This window comes from Mixophyes fleayi, chromosome 6 (genome assembly GCF_038048845.1).
Source record: "Mixophyes fleayi isolate aMixFle1 chromosome 6, aMixFle1.hap1, whole genome shotgun sequence".
Lineage (NCBI taxonomy): Eukaryota > Metazoa > Chordata > Amphibia > Anura > Limnodynastidae > Mixophyes > Mixophyes fleayi.
Genome location: NC_134407.1, coordinates 200,854,703 through 200,876,237, shown reverse-complemented (window position 1 = coordinate 200,876,237; position 21,535 = coordinate 200,854,703). Strand labels below are relative to the sequence as shown.

Genomic DNA, 21,535 nt, shown 5'->3' with positions numbered 1-21,535 from the left:
ATCTCCCAGAAAGCTGTTATGAAGAGGGGGCGGAGCCTAAGAAGACTGAGAAACCAGAGGGCGGAGAGAGAGAGGAAGAGAGGAGCATCCTGGGAGAGACTGAGCTGTGTGACCAGTTCAGATAGGTGACCCTAAGCAGAAGGGCACTGGATGAGTGATCTGAGCAGAGAGAGCAGTCTGCAGAGATATCAAAGCTCGGTGCAGTTCTGAACAGAACCTGCTGGAAGCCACAGTTTGAAGCTGTAGGAGGAGGTTTGCATGCATCTCTGAAGAAGGACATTTTACAAGTCAGCCATTTTGGAGATAATCAAGTTCAGACCTGTGACACACTGGTGCAGATAAGTTACTGGTTATTTTTTATCTATCTGTTGTTGTTCAAGTGGGGTTTGGACTATATCTGGCCACAAGGGCTGAAGAGTTAGGGATAGATGGGTGGGCAGGTAAATATGCACCAAGTGTGTGTCTAATCAGCACTTGTGGAACTACAAGTCCCAGGATACAAATTAGAAAGGATTTTACAGTTGTTGCTAGAGGAGGGTCTGCATACTGTGACTGCTGTACCTCACTGCAAGTGATTTAAAGATCTCCAAAATCTGCAAACTGGACACATGATGTTTCCATGCCATGCTGCATACATACAGAAGGGCCCCAACTTGCAGTGCACTGCTCTATTTGTGTGGTGTGTTTGAATACTGCTGTGTGTGTTTGGCAGTACATTGTAGGGCTATAAGGGAAAATATATAAATTCACCCTGCAAGATATTCACAGTATCAGGAGCAAGTAAGATATCTGATATATTTTTTCATGTGTATAAAGCTGTGACAGTTAATGGTTATATTGTTATATATTATATTATATTGTATGCTGTTATTGATTTATTGCGAGTTTTTGTGTTAACTTGGTGTGCATAGTAAGAAGTGGTGCGCCACTTTCATCCACACTTGTTTTATTACTGTATTGTATTGTTTGCACTATTATTTCAAATTATACCAAAGTATATTTTTCTATAAAATTACAAAGCTGCATTTAGGATTTCCATTTAAATAAATGTGCCTGGCTGGCTTTTGCAGCACACATTTTGTCACAGAGTGTTAATACTGGGCAGGGGGTTTCCCGAATCTCCCCCTGGTGTATCTTTTGAACACCCCCCAGAAGAGAAAGCAGAGATTCGGGTGGAGGCACTGAAAACCAAGTACCAAGGTGAGAAGCATCTGCGTGGTTCAATATATATATATATACCCTCACAACGCTTACTACACAAGGGGGTGTTACATTTGTTTATTTACTCACTCACACACACGCATTGTCCAGGAGAAGTATATATATTTAAACACATACGTGTGTGTGTGCAAATATAGATATAGGCAAGATACTTTATAAATAAAGAAAAGAGAAGGGAAGTAACTCACATTTTGTAGTCAAATTCTTAGGTCCTGGTACAAACACTCTAAAGTTGAAAGAGTGAAACAAAGGTCAAAGAAAAGCTACAAGACAACAAGTCTTGTCAGTGCCTCCTGTGTGCCCTTTGCCAAATATATATTGTGACAAAGAGGGTTATTTGCCACACATCTCCTGCATAGGGACAGGTGAGGTCCCAAAGAGTCTGCAGGTACAGGCTGCAGACAGGGTTAAATTCCTACTCATGCTTTCATATAGCACACAGACACACAGGAGCACCACATGGGTGTTATTAGCTTGTCATTTTCTTTACTGGTTAATTAGTGCTTGGAAGGAGAATAAAAGACTGTTTGTTGGTGGTGAACGACCGAAGCCAGATAGTTGGCCGGTGACTAGACAGAAGATGCATGTCTAGACGGAGACAGGATCGCAGGATTTTTGAATGGCTACAGGTGTTATTATATGCTGAACAAACGACTGTTCTTACCACCCTGACAATAAAATTGGATATTTGATTCAGGAGTGAGGTGTTGTGTTAATATCAATTTAATCACGAGAGAGGGAGGGAGAGGGAGTAAGAGAGAGAGGGGAAGGGAGAGAAAGAGGGGGAGAAGGAGAGAGAGAGAGAGAGAGAGAGAGAGGGAGAGGGAGATGTGGAGAGGGGGGAGGGGGAGGCAGAGGGAGAGTGAGAGAGAGGGAGGGAGAGAGGGGGGGAGAGGCAGAGGGAGAGTGAATGAGTGGAGGCCACCAGACTTTTTGGGTTTGGCCAGTACCTGAACAGGCCTCGGAGAAGAAGTTCTCTCCTGTGGCCTTATATGGGCACGTAAGGTTGTCAAGTACACCCTGTCTGAAGGTAGTCCAAGGCCTGTCAACTTGGGACTCAGAACACAGTAGTGTGTTGTGGAGACAGAACTGATACAGACATTATTGATAATCACCTTTGTGATTCCAGTCAATCTGGGGCCCAAATTACAGTGGCATTTCATGCCATGTATGCATAAGATGTGTGTATGCCAGGTGTTTTCATATTCCTAAATGTCGCCAGGTAGGTTCTTAAAGAAGAGCTATCTTCACCTGGACTTATGAAAGTAACCCAGCACCCAGAGAATTTGTACAGATCTCTGGTTAAAAACTTGGCGGGACTCAGTCTACTAGCGGTCGCTAGAGCCGGGAGTGCCGGTGAAGTCACTTTTGCCCAAAAGGACACCGATGGGTAAATTCAGGGATGGGACATGGACTTAAGTGAGCTATCTTTTTTTATCAAACAAATGAGTGCTCTTTGTTTTTCTCCAACTTTAGCCAGACCTCCAGGAGCCCCTCTCTGCAGGGTGCTTGGTGCAATCCAAGGCTTTGGGGAGGCTAAGCAACCACCCTTCATCATGCAACTACGCAATCAAGCTGGGAATTGTTATATGGGACCTTGCCACCACCAAGGCCACACCACAGTGGAAAAATAACGGGGTTTAAAAGCGGTAATTTCTTAAATCTGTTGCTGGGCAAGATCAGTGGCGGACCTAGACTTTATGTTTAGGGGGGGCAATTTTGCATAATCACGCCCCTCCTTTACTCTGATTGGCTGGCCCGCGTTAAACCCTGCCTTTCGCCCGCAATTGGCCCCGCCCCCTCCCGTTTTGAGTGCCAACTGGGGCCACTCTGATTGGCCGGCCCACATTTAGCCCCGCCCCTCGCTCGCGCTTAGCCCCGTCCCTCCCGTTTTGCTCGGGGCTGGGACCTAGCTTTTTGCTGTTAGGGGGGGGCGAATGCCCCGATCGCCCCCCCCCTGGATCCGCCACTGGGCAAGATGAAATATGGAATAGATCCTGAATACTAACATTGATCCCCATGAAATTCACACTTTGTAATTCCATACAGTGACATTTTAAACCGTTTGCATCTGCTCATACTCCCCCCTTCACTGCGAGGTCAATAGAAGAGGTCTGTGTCTTTGATAATTGGGGAGTTTACAACTCAGGGTAGAGCTGGTGCCAAAGTCCCCATATATTCAGGGATGCTTATACCTGAAATTTTTTTTCTCTTAAACTCCATAGAAACATAATAATACATTCAATCAACAGAGAATGCATCTATACACAAATACATACTAAACATGAATATGAAATATTAGGTATGTTGGGACAATACTTCATTTCTATCGCTTCTCAAGGAGGGTGGCACTTCTGCTTGATATATTGGATGCATGTAGGTTGCTGGATAATGAAGATATACAACAAATATCTTGACTAAATGTACTTAATGTGAACAATATTGCTGTATACATTACCAATATGAAACATATGAATTACAAGTGAGCACACTCTGGAGGAGATTCAGTTGAACGTAATGTGCAGCCGGACATCACCATGAAGGAATATTTGCTGGACATCGCCTCGATGTGTCTCTGTGGACTGTTCTAGAGGCACTTCGCATTGAACAGTGGCTAAGTGGTTAGCACTTCTGCCTCACAGCGCTGGGGTCATGAGTTCAATTCCCGACCATGGCCTTATCTGTGTGGAGTTTGTATGTTCTCCCTGTGTTTGCGTGGGTTTCCTCCGGGTGCTCCGGTTTCCTCCCACACTCCAAAAACATATTAGTAGGTTAATTGACTTCTATCAAAATTGACCTTAGTCTCTCTCTGTCTGTGTGTGTGTGTATATTAGGGAATTTAGACTGTAAGCTCCAATGGGGCAGGGACTGATATGAATGTTCTCTGTACAGCGCTGAGGAATCAGTGGTGCTATATAAATAAATGGTGATGATGATAATGATTGAATTGAATCCCCCTTTGAGGCTTAAGATCGACAACAGCTGGTCTGTGTCATAAATGTTTATCCGGAGATCTTGTGCTATGGATGCATATTACAGTCTCTATAGGACACAAGGCAAGGTACCTGGATAGGGCAAAGTTAAATTAAGCCCTGCTTTGCTTGCACACATGGAGTTCACTGTTTATATTTCAATGATAAATGTATAAACGTTGTATAAATTGAGACTGTGAGATTTATCCCTTGTTTGTTTCTGTTGTTATTTTTGTCACATTGTGTGTTTGTATTAGTGTATAAAAGTAAATACAAACAAAAATTATTTATCTGTCTGCGCTAGTTCCCTCCCACTGTATGTGTGTGTTAGGGAATTTAGACTATAAGCACCAATCGGACAGATGTGCATGACAAATATTCTCATGACAAATATGTTATTAATAGGATTTATATATTTATATTTTGTAATCATTTATTACATTTGATCAAATTTTAACAATAGAGACCAATCCCTTTTATTTGTGTTGTGTTGTTGAATTCGGTATAGACTTATGCTAGGCAATTTATACCACTTCTTGTATCATCATCATCATCATCATTACCATTTATTTATATAGCGCCACTAATCCCGCAGCGCTGTACAGAGAACTCACATCAGTCGCTGCCCCATTGGAGCTTAGTCTAAATTCCCTACACACACACATAGACACAGACAGACAGCAAGGGAGAGACTAGGGTCAATTTTGATAGCAGCCAATTAACCTACTAGTATGTTTTTGGAGTGTGGGAGGAAACCAGAGCACCCGTAGGAAACCCACGCAAACACAGGGAGAACATACAAACTCCACACAGATAAGGCCATGGTTGGAAATCGAACTCATGACCCCGATGCTGTGAGGCAGAAGTGCTAACCACTAGGCCACTGTGCTGCCCATCAGCAGTAGGATCAGTATCCTCTATGCAAGGAGAACTTTGTAGTAATGTAGTGGGGGCAGCCTAGTGCCTCACAGCACTGGGGTCATGAGTTCAATTCCCGACCATGGCCTTATCTGTGTGAAGTTTGTATGTTCTCCCTGTGTTTGCGTGGGCTTCCGGGTGCCCCAGTTTCCTTCCACACTCCAAAAACATACTGGTAGGTTAATTGGCTGCTATCAAAATTGACCCTAGTTTCTCCCTCCCTGTCTCTGTGAGTGTGTCTATATTAGGGAATTTAGACTGTAAGCTCCAATGGGGCAGGGACTGATGTGAATGAGTTCTCTGTACAGCGCTGCGGAATTAGTGGCGCTATATAAATAAATGATGATGATGAATCTCCACAACTCTATTCTTTTTATGTAATTGTGTTTGGTTTTCTTTTGCTTTAAGGGTTAACTTAAGGCTTCGAATTAGCTGCAGTAATTAAAACCTTTTCATAAATAATTTGTCAGCGATTTATATGCTTGTATATTCTTACAGTATATACATTTTGACTTGTGTGCATATATTTATACCTAATTGTATATAGTTTTGTTTATTTATATAGTGATTAATTTAATTCCGGATATATATAGAGATTGTAGTTTGACCATTAGCACCAGAATTTTTTTTTCTCTTGTGAAAAATTGATTGTGATTTAATGACAGGTCCTTTCTACCAAATGTCTCTTATAGGAACCTGTTACTTCTCAGGCTGAATCTTCTGCTGTTTGTTCACTCACATGAATTAGGGTGCATATGACAAATAATCACCATAATGTGATAAATAAACTGTAATAAGAGCATATAAAGGCACAGGGTAACTAGAATGAGAGACAATCTAATGACACATGATAAGTAGCAGTCACACAACTTGCTGAGCAAGGAGCGTCTGTTCCCTATGTATAGATGTGTAGCAGTACCGGGCTCCGGCCGGCAGGGTGCGCTCTCCCTCTCGATCTGCCCTTGTCTCGGTAACGAGCTGTAGCGCCGTCTCTCTATCTGTGTATAGAGGAGTAGCAGTACCCAGCCTGTCCGGCAGAGGTCTCCCCCAGGCTGAGCGGTGTGAGGGGGCGGCTCAGGCTGGGCGGAGGTCTCCCGGTGACGTAGGCCCGGGGGCGGGGCTGTGCGGTCGGAGCGGAGCTGCTGCAGCCACCGCTGTCAGTGTGAGCTCTCCGGGCAGCACAGATCAGCACAGCCCGGACATGGCCGACGTCTTCCAGCACAACGACTCCACATCGTCCCAGGACGTGCTCCAGCGCTTCGCCCGGAAAGGTGCCCTGAGGCAGAAGAACGTCCATGAGGTGAAGAACCACAAATTCACCGCCCGGTTCTTCAAACAACCTACCTTCTGCTCCCACTGCACTGACTTCATCTGGTATGTGTCATACTACATGCTATGTGTAACATGCATGTACCTTCTGCTCCCACTGCACTGACTTCATCTGGTATGTGTCATGCTACATGCTATGTGTAACATGCATGTACCTTCTGCTCCCACTGCACTGACTTCATCTGGTATGTGTCATACTACATGCTATGTGTAACATGCATGTACCTTCTGCTCCCACTGCACTGACTTCATCTGGTATGTGTCATACTACATGCTATGTGTAACATGCATGTACCTTCTGCTCCCACTGCACTGACTTCATCTGGTATGTGTCATACTACATGCTATGTGTAACATGCATGTACCTTCTGCTCCCACTGCACTGACTTCATCTGGTATGTGTCATACTACATGCTATGTGTAACATGCATGTACCTTCTGCTCCCACTGCACTGACTTCATCTGGTATGTGTCATACTACATGCTATGTGTAACATGCATGTACCTTCTGCTCCCACTGCACTGACTTCATCTGGTATGTGTCATACTACATGCTATGTGTAACATGCATGTACCTTCTGCTCCCACTGCACTGACTTCATCTGGTATGTGTCATACTACATGCTATGTGTAACATGCATGTACCTTCTGCTCCCACTGCACTGACTTCATCTGGTATGTGTCATACTACATGCTATGTGTAACATGCATGTACCTTCTGCTCCCACTGCACTGACTTCATCTGGTATGTGTCATACTACATGCTATGTGTAACATGCATGTACCTTCTGCTCCCACTGCACTGACTTCATCTGGTATGTGTCATACTACATGCTATATGTAACATGCATGCACCTTCTGCTCCCACTGCACTGACTTCATCTGGTATGTGTCATAATACATGCTATATGTAACATGCATGTCCCTTCTGCTCCCACTGCACCTTCATCTGGTATGTGTCATACTACATGCTATGTGTAACATACATGAACTTCTGTTTCACTTGTACCAGATTCATCTGATATAGGTTATATTACATGCTACATGTAATGTGCGTGCAGCTTCTGGTTCCACTGCACCTGCTTCATCTGGTATGCGCCATACTACATGTAACTTGCATGCATCTTATACACTCACAGCATCAACTTTATCTGGTATGTGTCATACTACATGCCACATGGATCACACATGCACATTCTGCTCCAAATGCACTATATGTAAAGTACATAGACTTATTTCTCACACTGTACTTTATTTGGTATGCATTACAATATATGCTATACAGTATATGTATTACACCAAATGCTGCTTAGAACATATATGAATGAACCTTCTGCTCCCATTCTACCAACTTCATCTAGCATGTGCCATGATACAGACATATACCTTCTACTCCCACTGATCTGTGTATGATACTTCATGTAACATACATGCTCTTCCTCCCACTGTGCCAATTTAATCTTGTATGTTTGGTATACTACATGCACCATATATACATCTTCTCCCACTGCACCTACTTCATATTGTGCTTTTCTTATTACATACTAAAGGTAACATACATACACCTCCTGCTCCAACTTCATCTGGTAGGTGTCATACTACATGTGATATACACACATCTGTTCCCAGTGCAGCAACACTTGTAGATACTACACTGACTCTATATGGTGTGTTGTGTGTGATATTACATACAATATTTACAGCCACTTTTTATTTTTTTTTATTATCTGTTTTTCATAATACATATAACATGAATGTAACTGAACAATCTGCATGCATTTCCTATCCATAACATGCATGTAGCAGTTACACACCTCTTCATGTATGTAAATGTGTCTACTCCTTCTGCAGCCAGGACGTTTGACAAGTTTGTACATTTATGTATAAATCAGCAGGTGGACCTCTTGTCTTAAGTCACTTTTTTTGGTCCACTGATTTGAGCAGATGTTTGTGATATATTTGGGATCTGATTGACTTTGATAGCAGTAATTTGTATTATTATTTTTATGTATGAGATCACCTGGATTTTGTGAGGGTGCAGATGGTTAATGACTTGTTGAACCTTTGCACGTGTTTCCCCAGCCCTTATATTTACATGCACTTGCTCCAGTGTGTGTGTTGTTTGTTAGTCACCCGTGTGAATGTTTAACATGGGATTTCCTTGGGGATTAAGCGAGGTCCGTTCTTTACTACATATCTGTAATTTAGTGACAATAATATTTAATTCTGTTTTGCCCTGAATTGCGCAGTGACTTTGCCAGGTTACGTTGTTCATCTCATGTTTGTTTTATGTTGGACCTCGCAGTGATTGGCAGGTTTAACCAATGTTATTTGTGACTCTCACTTGTTTGCTCTGTGTCGTTAACAATCATATTGTAGTGGTCTGTAAGGCCACATAGCCAATGGTGCTGTTTAAATGTGTTTGTAAGATTTGTAACACGTCAATGGATCTGACACTAGAAAGCGTTATTTGGAGTGTTACCATTTCCAAAACCCTTGTGTTCTTTTGAAGTAGAATTTTTCAGAATGCTGCGTGTTCCATTTCTGTTAGTTTCGTTGCATTGGAAAGCCTAGAAACTGGTAAAAAGTGCATATCAAACATCATCGGCATTTATTTATATAGCGCCACCAACTCCGCAGCGCTGTACAGGAAATATTTGTCACTTGCATCAGTCCCTGCCCCATTGGAGCTTACAGTCTAAATTCCCTAACACACACAAAATAGGGTCAATTTGATAGCAGCCAATTAACCTTCCAGTATAAGGAAACCCTCAAGAACATACAAACTACACACAGATAAGGCCATGGTCGGGAATCGAACTCGCGACCCCAGCGCTGTGAGGCAGAAGTGCTAATCACTAAACTATGTGCTTTTTTACTTGTGTTACCCACTGGAGTTTTGCATGTATTTGTTATGTGGCCTAAAGGAGTCACCCTGTATCTGTTGTGATGATGCCAGGGGCCGGCTGGTGGCACAGGTGGGCAGAGTGAGTGGTGATATTTGGGTAATCCTGTCTGGGAGCGGATAAGGCACGGTATCATCACATCACTTGTGTACAGTCCGCTGTCAGCAATATACCTGGCCTGCAGGGGGGAATTTCGGTCACCCTGTTTTTGGAAATTTTTGTGGAGGAACAAAAATTAGAAACTTTCCTTCCCAATATTTAGGAAAGGACGGGTTAATAGGGAAAACTTCCAGTTAATTCAGCTGGGTCAGAGGTATGAGTAAACGTTCCCTCCTGCCTGCTATTATGTATGTTTCTGTATTAAGAGCTCGGCTCAGCAATAGTCCCTTTGTTTTGAATGGGAACAGAAGCATGCTGCTTGAGGTGGGCTCTCCGCTAAAGCGAGCAGCGGGTGTGTTTTTTCATTTTCTACTTTATTGCTGCTTGATTAGTTCCTGTAGGAAGTTGGCTGTTGTTTGTTTCATTAACCATGCCTGTGCCAGACAGGCGTCCTGGAAACTTGCACGTCTGCAGATGAGATCTGTACTTTGCACATTATTATGCATTTTATTTTTTTAAAATGTGTTACCAAGTCTATTAATGATGCATAAACCTCCTGGTATAAATGGTTTTGTGTGGGAGAAAGTTTGACAGATAACTGGGATAGTATTTACCAGGAGTGAGGAATAGCAATGTGTATTATCATCATCGTCATCTATTTATATAGCGCCACTGATTCCGCAGCGCTGTACAGAGAACTCGCTCACATCAGTCCCTGCCCCATTGGAGCTTACAGTGTAAATTCCCTAATATACACATACAGAGAGACTAGGGTCAATTTTGATAGCAGCCAATTAACCTACCAGTATGTTTTTGGAGTGTGGGAGGAAGGAAACCGGAGCACCCAGAGGAAACCCACACAAACACGGGGAGAACATACAAACTCCTCACAGATAAGGCCATGGTCGGGAATTGAACTCATGACCCTAGCGCTGTGAGGCAGAAGTGCTAACCACTTAGCCATAGTGCTATTATGGGCATTTCCTGACTTATGCATTGTGGTACGGACACTTGGGAATTTCACCTGAAGATCCAGTAAAGGGTTTCATTCAACACCAGGAGTACAGGCAGAATGACTCAATATGCCCTAGTAAGAAAGTATTGTAAAATATGACAAAACCCTTGAAGAAGGTTTCACAACAGAATTAATCTTTGGCAACGTGAAATCCAACAGTAATTTGTTTTTGGATAACTGTCCGTTTGGATAGTACTTAATGAAGCGTGTTGCTTGGTTGCGACATGGCATGTTGTGACAATAACGATGGTATGCTGTGTGCAGTAGGCCAGGGGTTATGTGTAATTTGGTGTGGCTCTCTTGCCTCCAATAAGGAACATAAACACACACAGGTATTTTAATATTGCGTAGTTTCATCAGACTCTGTATGTATAACCATGGAACCCACACAGACAAGCCAATTTCATTTTACTTAATTGGAATGCAGCAGATTTGTCTAAGCTCCTCCCTCTCATTTACACACTGTCCTCTTTCTTTTTACACTACTAGAAAGTCTGATGATTCTGTCTCCTCCCCCCCTCATTTGCATGCATTGTCTCTAACATCCAACCAGCAGAGGTAAAAGGCTAAACAAGCAAGCATTTGCTTGTAAGGCATAGCTAGCAGGAAACATAACTGCCTGCAGTATATTACCCAGCTTGTTCACCGTTGGAGCTACACACCCCCTGAGCTAGCTGATTACTCTGTGCTAATGCCTCTCTGTACCCAGCTGCTCACTGACTGTTCTCTGTGAATCTGGGACATACAAATCTACCAGATGTTTAAGATGCTATTGCGTGGGAAACATTTTCAGCCTTGTCAGTAAGCAGTAAATAATAGTATTGCTGTCATTCTAATGAAAAACCTCCATTTTTCAGCTGAAATGTCAGTGAAATATTATCATTATTATTTTATTACCTGCTGCTGCATTGATATCTACCTAGTACACATTAGAGGCCATTGATAAAGTGCTCATGCTTTGGCATCAGTGTGCGTGGATGAAGCCTATTCACTATCCTTGGCAAAGTAGAAGTGTGAGGAGTGGTGGAAGGTTCTTGTACTGTGCAAAAGTGATGTATCAAGTCCATCCTCCGACCACTTTACAGCATGTCTGATTACATTAAACTTTCCAGTTTTTCTCCTGCTTTGTTTGCTCTCATTTATAGCTTAAATTAATCATGAGTAGGGGGACATTGGGGCTGCACTTTTGTGTGTGAAGCTTTGTCACATAGATGGAAGTACCTGGTAACAATTCCTGCACTTTGTCTAGTCTTTAGTAATCACCTCTTACTGGCGTCTACAAGACTTCTCTTGTGCTGCTCTTCACTTATGGAATTCCCTACCACGCCCGATAAGGCGTTGAGGGAATTCCATATCTTCCCACGTCCTTTAAATCTTTAGACGCTCTCTGCAAACCCATCTCCTTTTTTTTTTTTTTTTTTTTGTAAGAGCTTGCCTTATCCCAGATGGCATTACTCACACTAAGACACCCTTGCAGCTGTCCCAATCTCCACTCTTATACCACTTGCTGCATTTTGCAATATCTTTCATGAACCGGGATATTGCCAGGTGACAGTGCAGGACACTCCTGCAAATACCTGGGTATCTCTGGCAACATCACAAGAGAAGCTTTGATTGGCTCCTCTTGTGATGGTTTTGTTTACTGTACAATAGCTTTCGGTGAGACCCAGATTGAAAAACCCAGGTCTCACTGTTCACACTGGCGGCAATCCAAAAGATCGGGGTCTATCCCTGACCCGGGAATTAGACCCGGACCCATTCACACTGAGCCTCGAGCCGGGTCGTCTGGACTTGCCCTGGCAATAACCCTGGCTTTTGAGACAGTGTGAACAGGGTATAAGGCACATTTTGTTCCTCTTGTTTCAGCTGTGCCCTCCTCCACTTAGAATGTAAGCTCTCCAATGAGCAGGGTCCTCCATATCCTTTGTTTTCATGTTTGCGTTCATTTTGTCTACTTTGTATGTTCCTGTTTATTGTATGTCCTTATTTTATGTATGTCCTGTTTTTCCCACTGTACGGCGCTGCGGAACACTATGGCGCCATACCAGTTTACCATAATAATAGTAATACTCTTAGAAATACACTTCTCTGGCAGAGTGTAACCAGAAGACGCAAGGTGCTCCCATTAAAAGTATATGAAGAGTTTAAATGGCTCCTCGTCTTTCCGCACAACAAGTAACACCACTTGAAATGCTGTGGAAACGTTTGCTCCTCGGTAAACGGCATCATATTGCTTTGGTAGAAATGTAGTTGTTTTGTGCAGCACAGCGGACATTTGGCGTTTTGTAAGTGATTTCTACTATGTTACAAGAAATAGTTGACTAACACTTTCTAATTTTTGTTTTTTTTCCAGGGGTTTTGGCAAACAAGGCTTTCAGTGTCAAGGTAAGGGGATTTAAAAATATCTATTTAGGAGCTCTATTGTATTTATTTGTTGTGCGGTACAGCCAGTGTCTTGCGTTTGGCATCCCGTTTGGCAGTCGTCGCCCCCACCGATTTCTGATATAAATACTTTATTTGTGATATTTTTATTTTCATTACTGAGTTGCTGCTGCCTGTAAGTGGGCAGAGAGCAGAGAGCGAGAATGAAATCACTTTATTTTCATAGGGATTTGGCTTTCATGTAGCACGGTGCCCCCCCTCCCCTCTCTGATCCATCCACACGTTGGCGAGAGTCTGCTGCCAGCTTCCAGATTTGACACATTTTTTCCATTTTGATGCTAAAAGTGTTTTCTTTTTTTTTTTTTTTTTTTCTTAAGCCACTTTTTGGATTTGTTCTTCCTAAGTGCTGTTTTTTTTGCTGTCAAAAATGATGTTCCATTACGTTAATGATTGAGATATTTCTGTAATATCCCCAAACCAGATCCTAATACATTTTATCTTTTGTCCTACGTTACTTTCCTGTAAGTCTCTTAAGTGACACCCATCCATGAACTTTCCACAGACTGTAGTCATCATTTCTTTTATATAGCGCCTCCAATTCCGTAGCGCTGTACAGAGAATATTTCACATCAGTCCCTGCCCCATTGGTGCTAAATTCCTTAGCATAAACTAGTGGTTAATTTTGTCAGCTGCCAGTTAACCTATCAGTATGTTTTTGGAGTGTGGGAGGAAGCCAGCGCATGAAGGTGCAAGCTTATGGATGTATACTGTAGGAATGGCTTTATGTTTTGTTGTTGACTGTGAACAACGTTGTCTTGTTTCACTATAAGTCGGGTTACTGTTGGAAACCTGGGTTTGTCATCGCTGGTTTACCCCCACCCCCCTCTTCCTCAATGTCTTGTCCCTGCTCACCGTGCGGTAAGACAATAGGTGGTTTATCCAGCAGGCTGCTCGGGTGAATAGAGCAAGTAAGAATTTACTGTTGTGCAAGACTGTTCTGATCTAGAGGCATAGTGAGGAAATCATTAACGTGACCTATTGTAACATTAAATACAGTATTCTACTTTACAACTAGCAGACAAAAAAAAAAAGAGAGAAATAATGTGAGCTAAAAATAAAAATTCAGTTTTGAGCGGAACACTTGGGGTCAGACATTGGGACACTGTGTGTGTGTGTGTGTGTATGTTTTATATATATATATATATATCACACCACTGATTTAAATTACTTTTTTTCTCAGTAAAGCACAGAGTGAAAATATCATCACCATTCATTTATATAGCGCCACTGATTCCGCAGCGCTATACAGAGAACTCATTCACATCAGTCTAACAGTCTAAGTTCCCTAACACACACACACACACACACACACACACACACACACACAGAGAGACTAGGGTCAATTTTGATAGCAGCCAATTAACCTACCAGTATGTTTTTGGAGTGTGGGAGGAAACTGGAGCACCCAGAGGAAACCCACGCAAACACGGGGAGAACATACAAACTCCACACAGATAAGGCCATGGTTGGGAATTGAACTCATGACCCCAGTGCTGTGAGGCAGAAGTGCTAACTACTTAGCCACCGTGCTGCCCAAATATGACATAAAAATACACTAATGGTTAATTGATGGTCATTATCTCCACTGATTTGTAGTGACATCTGATCCCTTGTAATTCTGTATTTTATTATTGGCTTAAAGTCACATTGTAATAGTAATAATAATGATAAATGTTAGCAGAGCTGTAAGATGCTGTTGTGTTGGGTATAAGCAGGGCAGGGCCATACTGTGTAGTGGTTTTATTAGGAGACTCTGGTAGCGGTGATCAGTGGTGATTAGAGTAACATTGATTGCTATTTAAGCTTTTCCTTATTGTGAATGTAGAAACTGGCTGTGATGTAATCCGAGGCTTTATCTTAACTCCTGAGCAGGAACATAAAGATGCGGAATAATTTGTTACCAATATACAGGACATTTCTTAAAAAGACGATATTGCAAGTTTTACGCAGTTTTGTTACAACTGTATAGAACACCCGAGAGTCTTAATGTGAAGTTAATATGGTGAAAATGCGTTAAACGTTCTTCTGTGTTTAGGGCTGGCTCTCAAGACACCTCATGGGTAATGTGCAATATTTTCACTAGCCTGTACTGTAGGTATTGTGTTGTTTTTTCCTTTTTATCATTTTATGCGCAGATTATATTATAGTATTTAGTGACAATGAACTTTTAGCCGTGCCTACTTTTCACATCACAAATTCCAACGCAAGCATTGCAACGTTTAGAACAAACTCCGTATTACACATAAACTTTATTACTATAGATGTTCTTAGTCGTTCTGGTCTAAGGGTCTTCTTACCGGGTGCAGTATTCACAGTGTATTATTGTTCTTTATTCTACAGGTATTTTTCGGCTTGGCCTGTTGATAAGTGTTGCTTGCCAAAGCTTGCACAGAATCAATCCCAGATATTGATTGGGTTTCTAATGAAACCAGATAAGTGTTTTGCTAGTTTGTTTAAGACAGAAAAAACCCCCAAAATAAAACACATACACTATATCTGACCTGTAGCCTAAAGACTGCTCAGTATATATCATTGTCAAACTGTGATTTTATTCAGAAGCAGATATAATATGCACTACCATAGGGCATAAAGGGGGGAAAGGGAGTGGATGTGTCAATCCATCCGAAACATTTTGTAATCGCCTATTTTTATACTCTCTCCAAAGCTGGTGGGCACAGATGTACTTTGTGAAGGGTGATCGCACAGTGCCTCCCACAAAGGCCATTACACCTCGTACCTCCGTTTCAGATGGAAGTGCAGTGTACGGGGATCATAGAATTTCCGCAACGATTCCAGACGGCACAATCTGAAACACTGCATTTGTACCCCAGGTTCTGAGAGACTTTCAGCATCAATGTTTTGTGCTGATGGAGAACTGTAGACCTTGAACCTTGTATATTTGACAACTGTCCTAATTCTTTGGTAAAGCAGTGGATTTGGCTATGGGGCACGTACCCTGTAACCAGTGTACATTTCATGCATGGCTGTTGGTGCGCTCTATGAGCCTTATAAATGTGGAATTTATTCTAATTGGTCAGGCAGTTTTGGAAAGAATGAAATATATTCCACCCACACACTTCTCATCATTTGAATATCTCATTGGTAGATTTAATGATGCTATATTCATGCTAATTAGTGCATTTACTAGAAATGTATTTTATATTGGGCAAAAGAAATGTCTGATAACGCTGCCTGGAAATGAAATCTAGAATCCTGATGATGTGCTCCGGCACAGCCCAGAGGTTTTATATCCCGGTACGTGTTGCGTTGTGTCGTCTTGCTCGTTAAATACACAATACAGTCATTGAGGCTCTGGTATTGAATGGGTTACTACTCTGTTGCCTGCGTCCAAGCTTGTATATTGATTACGATGTATATTCACTTGATCTGGGCTTTCCCAAGTGTATATCAGTGTGTACATAAATATGTATATGGCTTGCTGCTTACCATATCAAACAGCGAGTCGTGCCAGGGCTGGCTGCCTTCCCAAACGTTGCTAGTAGATATGAGGCTGCCTTTACGGGCCCGGCAGCTTTTCCTTGTTGTGTAAATGTATAAACCAGCCGGCCATTGAACTATGCACCTCAAAAAAATTTTTTTTTTTTTTTTTTTTTTTTTTAACTGGGTAATAATGTTTTGGTACTCTCTGGCCACTTGATTTTATGTTTTGTGTAAATCATAATATCACTAGGTTAAAAGCCGGTCAAAATGAGGGAAAAAAATAAGCGTAAGATTTATCCACGTGGCAGCATTCATTGAACAGTTTGTCAGATGGTGCAAAATGCTTAGCGTGGCAAAATTCACAAATAACTGTGGTCCCGTGAACAGTAGGAGCATTAATATTTGTTTTGTCAAAGTTACCGATATATAGAATGGCGTGGCATCTTGTTCGCTGATCTTGTAGTCGTTGATGTGATATTACCTCTGTCTTGTTAGCTCTTCGATTGTTGTCTCTGTGACGGGCAATTTGCTGAGGAGTCATATTTGCATGACGATCACGTTGTCTTCGGTCATCCGCCATAGTTTGACGTTGGGCTTTATCCCACTCCGCCCTTCGTCTTTTTGCCGCTTCTTGCAGTGCAGTAACTTCCACCTAGTCCGTGGGAATAGTCAAGAGCACAAGAGTCATTTGCAAACATTTTACCAGATCTTGTTTGTGTGTTTTGTGTGTGTATTTATAAAGGTGAGGAGCAGCGTTAGCCTTTTATATAATATTATTATTTTCTTTTATTATTGTTTATTTGTATGGCGCCGCAGATTCCGTAGCGCCTGACGTAGTAGAAATGTGACATACGTAAAAACGGCAGACATAACAAGTACAGAGCAGAATAATAAATTCATGGATGCAATTAATAAATAAATTGCATGGCTTACAGAAACAATTCAGCATAAGACGTGACCGGGACAAACGAGGAAAACAGAGACTGGACAGGCATGAGATACAAGGAAGAGAACCCTGCTGATGAGAGCTTATATTCTAGAGGGAGGGGCTAGTGAGAAACAATAGGCTCTAATGGGACATTATGCTTAGTGGTCCCGGCGGGTAGCAGAGGAGGTGGAGGGGAGTGGCAGGAGGGTGGGGTGTAGAAGTGGTGGTGGGGTAGTTTGAAGTAGGTAAGGGTATTGGGCAGAGAGGAAGGGGAACACTGGAGGGAAGTTAGGGTGGGAGGTAGTAAATGAAGATGGGTCAGTGAGGAGAGACATGGAAAGTAGTCCGTGTAGTGTGGGTAGAACATCATGGTAATACAGATGAACAGCCTGGACGTACTGAGAAATCAATTGGGAGACAAGGTTTGCAAGTGGTTCAGTAAACTAAGATCACCAAAGATAGCAGGTCAGCAGGGAGTGTCCAAAGCAGATGTTCAAGGTGGAAAGGTGGAATGTAACAGGACTGCAGGGGCTGGCAGGGCTGGGGGACAGGGGTGCATCTGTCCCCTGGGCCGGCCCCAAAGGGGGTTACCTTTGGCTGGGTCACTGATCATCCTTTTTTTTTTTTTTTTGTAACTGTAAAATAGACAGCTAGTCTCCCCCCCCCATCCCCTTGGGGCTAAAATTTGCCAGCCCTCCCCTGCAGGACTACCTGGAGTGTTGGATTTTTTTCTTTTATCTTCTGTTTAACTCCGGTATAACTCTGAATTATGCTATGTCACTCTCATTAAACCTGCAACTAACACACTTTGAACTTCACAAAGTAGCTAAGCAGCCAACACGGTCTTGCAGCCACTACACACTGGTTATGTATGGGTAAAAGACACACGCGATCGGTGACTTCAGTCAACCTCCAATAACCCCCCACAACAAGGGCTAGCAATAAAAGTCTTAAACAAACAATGAAAGAACAGCACGCCATGTAATAAGAAATAAAACTGCACTTTATTAGTTCAGATCAGATACTGGTGCAGACAAAAACTAGATGTAAGTTGCTCTTTCCAAAACGTAACTGAAACCATTAAGCAGAGTTTAAAATAGACACAACAGTGTTAGGGCCTGTCCCTAAATCCCCCCCGCCTTAATCACAAGTAACACGAACCTGTGGGTGTCCTCCTTTTTAGATTATATACACTTCTGTGTCTGGTAGAGGATCTACAAGTGTGACATAAGATCTCAAACATCTAACACACAATAATAAGCACCAAACTCCGTACCAGTTTTATTACACAACAGAGGGTTATGGGAACCCCCCCATTGTCTGCATGGCTTTGGGTTCCAGGACTGGGTACAGGAATACTGTACAAGTCACATGGCCAGTGTCTCATCCTTAGGTCTGGGTACAGGTTGTACCAGATCCATAGCCCTTGAATCCAGTGTTTAAATCTCTGTCACTGTTCACATGATTGAATTTCCTGCCTGCAGACTGCTTATTAAATGTGTAAATATTTACTTTCAGTGCATTAGACTAATGGTTCTCATTTTTCTTCTTCTTTTATTTTTTTTATGTCCTAGTCACCAGTCTGAGTGATGCGCAGAGTGTGGGCTATTGTAGTGTGCACCAGGGAAGGGAAGCCCAGGCCTGAATCTTGTTTTGGGGCAAATGGGCCTCTAGTTACAGCTCTGGTATCTAGTGTGTGGATAGGTTATATTCTCATGACTATTGTGCACGGTGTTTGAGCACCATGTGTAGGTTCTCTTTTGTTGAAAACACTTGTTCTCCATATACACATTACTTACATTTGTGTGTGTTCAGTCAGTGCCTGTGCTAGAGACTAACACTACTGTATCTTCATCTAATCTCCAGTAAGGGGATACAAAGGAATAGAGGAGGGAGTGAGTACTCGCTGATATTTTGGGGTAGTGGCTAATTGCCAGTAATGTGCTTTGTGGTGGACAATAAAACAACATTCTCTTTACTCTCTGGTCTAATCCTGTTCTCTCTCTATCCACTCCAGAGATCTGACGGACTTTACACCCTTTACAAACTCACGTTGACCTATATCCTGCACAGCAACTCATTCTTTGAAACCAATCAATAGATACGTATTAAGGATTTATAAGAAAAAATCTATTTCTGCAGATAATTTCTTGCAGGAAACTGGTTCCAATGATTTCACAAAACCAAGCGCTCTGTGGACTTGAACCATAGTTTAGTAGGACTGTAACGAAAAAAAGTACGATCGGTTGAACGTATCTTATTTTAAAATAACATGTTCAGTCCCCTTCAAGACCATCAATGGGCACAGTTTGTACCACAAGGTAGTAAGTGCCACGGTGTGGTAGAATAGTATTTAGTGGTAGGTTGCATTACATAAAAGCATACAGTAGATGGGCGCTGTGGTCGCTCCGTCACTGCAGGCAGTTAGCAGTGTGATTATTATTCTACGGCTTCCCAGTGGAAGCAGTGTCATTAGGAATAAGCTCTTGGTAACAGCATGCTGGATAAGCATTGCAGTGTCGCTGTCGTTTCCAGGAAACTTTTATTTCTGCATACCAGGAAACGATGGAACCCTCTCTCCACTCCCACACAGTCTGGAAAACATTTCTAAAACTCATGACTGCAGAATAAGATTGTTCCCTCATTCCACCCGCTCTGTGCTAATCATTTCTCTGGGACGGAGGTGTGGTGGGAACCAGGCAGCTTTAAAGGGCCAAATGTCGGTGAGATGGTCACTTCTGACCTCCAGGATGAAGTTTGCAAACGCCGCAAATTGTTGTCTACACTGATGATATTTCAGTGTCTTGAGTGAGCACATCTGTAATTTTAAAGGTTATTGGATGCTGAATTCTAATATAGAGGATTTCATATGCTTTTGTGTCTCTGGTATTATTACAGTGCATCCTCTTTGTACATCATCCAGCGGTATTTTCTCTGCACATAAGTCAAATAAAATGTATTCATTGCAATATATCCTGTCGTATGTATACCTTACACTGCGATCGGATGCATCAGATAATTACATGAACCTGGCATGCTGGAAAACGTGGCATACTGTAGCCACAGCATATTCTACTTTTATTACCCGTGTTATGTTCTCTGTTTTATTAGAATGCTTGCGTGCATTGGAAGTGTTTTGCATAGGGATCAGTCATCCCTACGCTGAGGCCTGAGTACTTAGTAGTGTATTCCAGCAAGTGTGGAGGCCTCGTAGCAGGGGTCTATTAGCGACTGGTCGCCCCTACTCTGAGCAGGCCTGCCTTGCACATTAGTGTCACCGTCCCACGTGTGCAGCACATCAAGCTGTTGGAATCCTGGAATCATTCTTTCCTGCTTGGCAGCGGTGCAAATTTGTGCAAATTCTGACCTTTAAGAACTATTTGCCTTTCCACTTTATTTATATTTAGCCTGGCTTTGAGAAGTATAGAAACTTTCAGACTCTCCCACATGGGGAGGAGGGGAGCGTATATAGATGTGTAGCCCTGTAAAAATGAAAGTATGAATCTGCCCCTCAGAACTAGTCATGGTGACTTCACAGCTTGTGAAAGTGTCTTATTCTAACCCACGTAAAGAATGGTTCATGGACTGTGCAAAATTATGGTCTTTTGAACATATGACAGATGATACTTTTTTTTTTCCCCTGGGTGGTGGCTTAGAGTGTATAATTTAGGTTAGTATTGTATAGTAGCAACCCCTAAAACATTGATGTACAAAAAAAAAAAAAAGTACATGATATACCTCTGTTTCTGTTGTGTACCCCTATTCCCTGCCTTAGTCCAAGTACCCACTGGTAATATCTTTGTGTTTAAAAGTACAAGCTAAAACGCGTTTTACATGCAGTCGTAACCTCCATGTGTTTGGAAACGCGCGATGCTCCAGAACGAGATTTGCGCAGAGAGTGGGTATAGGGTCATTGGAAATATTGGTTTCAATTTTAGACCCGTTTCCATGCGTTGTAGTAGAAATAAAAACTGCAATAAAATTTTAGGTTAGTCACAATAAACCACAATTTTCTCCTTCAACAGTATGTAATGCAGATAAAACTGTTTTTACTAATACAAATGTGTCACTTAGTGCACATCGGTTTTATCTTCAGTTTCCTGAACTTTAGCCCTGCACCGATTTAATAAATGAGTATCTGTGTATTTAGGGAAATAGTATCCATTTATGGTAATATAACTCTTACAAGGGGAGTATAGGATGATATATGTGGATTGAGGGCAATATGATTTATTGAGAATCGCCTCTTTGGTCCCACAATAAT

General features: G+C 42.2%; 1 protein-coding gene across 3 annotated transcripts in view; it reads left to right on the top strand.

The window, feature by feature from the left end:
* Positions 1–6,208: 6,208 nt before the first annotated feature.
* Positions 6,209–21,535, top strand: part of PRKCA (protein kinase C alpha) — a 229,764-nt gene continuing 214,437 nt past the window's right edge. For 2 of the 3 annotated variants that reach the window (XM_075178035.1, XM_075178034.1), the window contains exons 1-2: positions 6,209–6,485; positions 12,814–12,845. In XM_075178035.1, the coding sequence (XP_075034136.1) occupies positions 6,313–6,485; positions 12,814–12,845 (205 nt within the window). In that variant the 5' untranslated portion in view covers positions 6,209–6,312. Of the gene's footprint in view, positions 6,486–7,300; positions 7,326–12,813; positions 12,846–21,535 lie in introns of those variants that run through there. The other variant, XM_075178036.1, reaches the window with a different exon arrangement.